Source organism: Sinocyclocheilus rhinocerous, unplaced genomic scaffold (genome assembly GCF_001515625.1).
Source record: "Sinocyclocheilus rhinocerous isolate Xijiao unplaced genomic scaffold, SAMN03320098_v1.1 scaffold97, whole genome shotgun sequence".
In the NCBI taxonomy this organism is placed as follows: Eukaryota; Metazoa; Chordata; class Actinopteri; order Cypriniformes; family Cyprinidae; genus Sinocyclocheilus; species Sinocyclocheilus rhinocerous.
Genome location: NW_015666183.1, coordinates 1107346 through 1112065, shown reverse-complemented (window position 1 = coordinate 1112065; position 4720 = coordinate 1107346). Strand labels below are relative to the sequence as shown.

Genomic DNA, 4720 nt, shown 5'->3' with positions numbered 1-4720 from the left:
CGTTCGTCTTACTCCCTGCGGACAACACACACACGCAACACGCATATACATATGCACGTACGCAGACACACACTCGTTTGTCTTGCTCCCCGTGGATAGAAGATGTCTGTCATTTTGTCCTGCCGTGAGCTTAACAGTGAGGCCATCTGTAGGGTTAGGATGGTCCGCTCGCTGCTGAGGACCGGACTTCCAGAACAGGCTAATGATGGTAACCTTCATCAGTGCAATTAGACAATTAGTTCCTGCTGATTATCTCCCACTTAATACTGCCGTCACCGCTGCGCCTCATGTTAAAATCATAAGAATACATTGCTGAAACATCTATTTGGCATGCGACGCTAGACGGTACTAATGAATTTACTAATTAAAGGAACAAAGAGCAGACCAAGAATTAGAAATGCAAGCTAATTGGTTGAAACTAATTGATAACAATGAATATTTTTCGAGGAATAACAAACATGATTATGAACTGTTTGAATGCTGTCTAAATGGCGCTGCGAGCTTTGAATGTGAAAATCCAGAATGGTGGGATGAGATGAAAACTGCTCTGATGAAGCAAAGACGGATCGAAGAACATCAAGAAGCCTTCAAGAGTATTAGTTTGTGGTTTGTTCAGTAAAGTGAACATCTACTGTACTTCATGCAGGAGTTTCCGGCCACTTACCTACAGAAGATGATGTTGCAGACAGTCATGATGATCCTGTTTTGAGACCTGGATGAACTTCTGCTGAATTCCAAGGAAGTCCCGAATCTTTCAGTGGAGAAGGTGGTCCTAGTGGTGCAAATACAGTTAGTCCTTCACACTCATAAATGACCATGAACTGTTTCTTAAAGAATAACCTGGTGGTTCCTCTCTGTTTAAGACTCATGTCAACATGAAACAATGGGGATGGCTAATATAAGATTTACAACCAGGGCTGCATTTATTTGTTTAAAAATTCAGTAAAAACAGCAATATTGTGAAATATTATTGCAAATTAAAATAACTCTTTTCTATTCTAATATATTATAAAATGTCATTTATTTCTGTGACGGAAAAGCTGAATTACTCCAGTCACATGATCCTTTGGAAATCATTCTAATATGCTTCTAATTTTTTATTTTTTTATTTTTTTTGTGGAAACTGATACTTTTTCAACATTGTTTGAATGCGAAAGTTCACAAGAACAGTGTTTATTTGAAATAGAAATCTTAAGTAACATTATAAATATCTGTAATGTCACTTATGATCATTTTAATGCATCCTTGATTAACAAAAGTATTAATTTGTTTAAAAAAAAAGTTACTGACCCCAAACTTTTGAACAGTAGTGTATTAGGGTGGCAGTATGAGCAAATATTGGTCTTGTTTAGTGAGAATATGTACTAATATATCTTTAAAATAACTTACAAAGTCATTATTCTGAATTGTTCCATCATGTATATCGTCATAAAAGAAGGTGCTGTAGGCTGATATACAAGTTGTAATAATTTTGAGTTGCTCTAACAATACAACAGCGACTTTAATGTGGTACCAGACAGCATCTTCCTTTGCTATCCTCAAGATTGGGCTCTGTTCAGTTCCGAAACATTAACTTTGGGGGATTAATTGAATTTCCAAGGCTAAGACTCATCAATATGCCTCAGTAGAGAATATTATATAAAATTAATTTATGCAGCGAGTTTGCCAAAATCGTGAGTCAACGTTGGCGCCGCCATCAAAAGTTAGCTGGCATTATGAGACATAATTCTTCACGAGACTGGCGTTTATGATAGCCGCATTGTCCCGTTGCTCAAAAAAGGCTGGCAATTCTGTTTTATAGCTGGTTGGTCCTAACGTTTTGAGTAGATTATTGAAATTTAGTAATGAGGTGAAATTTGTAATGAGGTTAGGCCGACACGCTTGCATTTTCTTTTTGCAAAATTGCTTTCTGTCGTTCTGTCGAGCGCCCGGAACCCGCAATGCACGGTGTATGTTGCTCTGTTGATTGTGTACGATCGGGCACCCTCTTCATTATGGCAATTGAGAGGGTCATATTTCAACCTAATAGCTCTCGATAACTTTAACAATTGATCACAACCTCATTTTATTGCGAGCCGAGTTAATACACGCTTCCCTGCCAAGTAGAACATTTTCTAATGATGTACTTGTGCACCAAAACAATGCGGGGCCCAGCGCCTGCATTAGTTACTAATGTCCCCATCCGTAATGTGCTTATACCACCCAAAAGAGAGAGAGGGAGAGGGAGAGAGAGATTGTGTGTGCAGAAATGAAATGAGCGAATGGGGATCTATGAGGGAACCGCAAGATCAAGGGGAACATGGTGATGATGACGATAACGCTTAAGACATTGTCATTAATGACACCATCACCCTCGCTGTAATATGTCCATAGACATGCCATCATTAGCATATATAAGATCATCAGTAAGGCTTATCGTAGGAGCCAGAGAGGGAGGGCTGGGAATACGAAATATCATGTCGGGGCCCAGTGTTCCTCAGACTTCCCTGATTAATGAAGGACAAAGCATGATTTGTTTTCACCAAAGCTTCCTCCTTGTGAAATACTTCATTGGTCAGCTACTAGACTGTAAAATGGACAAGTTATTATTTCAGCATTTTAAATATGAAAATAAAATTGTATTTAAAGCTACTTATTCTGGTTTATCAAACGCATGTGTCTCTCACAAGGCATGCGACCCCGAGCTTTGTGTCCTTCACCATAAATATCGTTTCATGTCCATAAATAAGCTTCACAGACACGGGGCGTCATGTTGGAAAATCCAATTACTCCACCAAAATTGAAAATTTGTCAGCATCTATGTAAAAGTTATTAATTACAATTTGCTAGACACCTTAGGCATGTGTGATTGGTTTGAAGCAACAGTAAAATAAATGAACTTTTCCACGACATTCTAATTTATTGAGATGCACCTGTATTTCTTATATATTTAGTTAATAAACAATAATAATAAAATATAATAAAACAGTGCAATTTGACAGATTTAAAAAAAACAACAACCAAAAAGCCATACATTTTAAAATATATATTATACATTATAATATATTATATAATAATACTGTATGTACATTATAATATATTTTTGATTCATAAAGATATAATCAGAATGCGTTTTTTAACAGAATATACATGAAAATGAATGAAATGTCTATTTGTGATTTAGCTGTTATATACACACACACACATATATTTTTATTTTATTTTGCGGAGCAGGCAATATACTCTTGCTTCTAAGAATCATATAAAAATAATATTTTTCAGTCTCCGTGATATGCTTAGGTTTCTTTTGTTTGAAACACAGAGACATCTAATTGTTTGGTTTTGTATTTGTGCTGTATAGGTTGTTTATTCATTAGATTCAACATATTTGTATTAATTTGCCCATACAAATAGTTATACTCATACTCACAACATACTCACATGGTATATGAAAGTGTTGCTCCATTCCATCCTAATCTGTGACTATTTCACTCACTACCTCCTGAAAAAGTCAATATTTTGAGATTCTGTGAATGTTGCGGAAATATTCCTGCTCCAATCTCAATAGTGTTACAATGACTCCATCTAGTGGCAAAAACACATTACAGAGTGATTTCTGCACATCACTTGATGTAAATGCAGGGTCACAGACCTAGAGGGCCCTGATCTGCATGATATTACACACTGCAAACTGCATTCTATAAACTCTAAAACCCTTTATTAAATTAGAGACATTTAGTAGAACAAGCAGCTTTAGTGAGAAACTCAGACTTTCCTTGGTCACTAAATCACATTTAAATCAATTATACCCTCATTACACATCTGAAATCAGGAATCATATGCATCAACTCACATTTATGTAAATTCATGACTTCATTCATGTATTCATTATATTTTACTTATTCACTGAATTCGGTAACTCCATGGTAACGGCACTGGTGGACACTTTTTAAATAGTCATATTTTACTAACAAAACTCAGAATGGCGTTCCCATGTTTGTGGACATATACCATACAAGTACCATGGTATTCATTGTACATATGGTGTGGTCATTGGTCAATCAATCTCATTCTCTCCTCTTTGCGGTGTTCTTCTGTTCTCGTTTTCTAATTCAGGATAATGAACAGTTGCACTGAATTTTTTTGTGCATTTATTAATATTGAAGAGTGATTGCAAACATGGCCCATTTTACATATGACTTTTTTTTTTAAACTGAAATGCTCCTCCGGCTCTTGGACAGCTCACAGGTGATCACTTGGAGCTGGTGTATTTGGTGACGGCCTTGGTGCCCTCTGACACGGCATGTTTGGCGAGTTCTCCTGGCAGCAGCAGTCGGACTGCGGTCTGCACCTCTCTGCTCGTGATGGTCGACCTCTTGTTATAGTGAGCGAGCCGTGAGGCCTCTGTAGCGATGCGCTCGAACACATCATTAACAAACGAGTTCATGATGCTCATCGCCCTGCTGGAGATACCAGTGTCAGGATGAACCTATGGAGGAACACGTATACACACACATAATTTGATTAAAGTAACACATTCAGTATGTTTTTAGGTCATGTATAGTGGTCAACATTTGAAGTGGATCAAAAAAGATCAAAGTTGTCCTAAGACAAGAACGCATTTTGGTTTTAGGACAACTTTGATGAAAGGTTTTGATCCACTTCAAAATGTTGACTACTGTAGTTCATTGAACTAAACTATAGGATTTTTCCAAACAACGAATCAATTTCAAAGAATCAG

The 4720-nt window shown here is 36.9% G+C and overlaps 1 protein-coding gene across 3 annotated transcripts in view; it reads right to left on the bottom strand.

The window, feature by feature from the left end:
* Positions 1 to 4113: 4113 nt before the first annotated feature.
* h2bk1 (H2B.K variant histone 1) overlaps positions 4114 to 4720 on the bottom strand; it is a 4328-nt gene continuing 3721 nt past the window's right edge. For all 3 annotated transcript variants that reach the window (XM_016543351.1, XM_016543350.1, XM_016543352.1), the window contains exon 2: positions 4114 to 4468. In XM_016543351.1, coding sequence (XP_016398837.1) covers positions 4232 to 4468 — 237 coding nt within the window. In that variant the 3' untranslated portion in view covers positions 4114 to 4231. The remainder of the gene's footprint in view (positions 4469 to 4720) is intronic.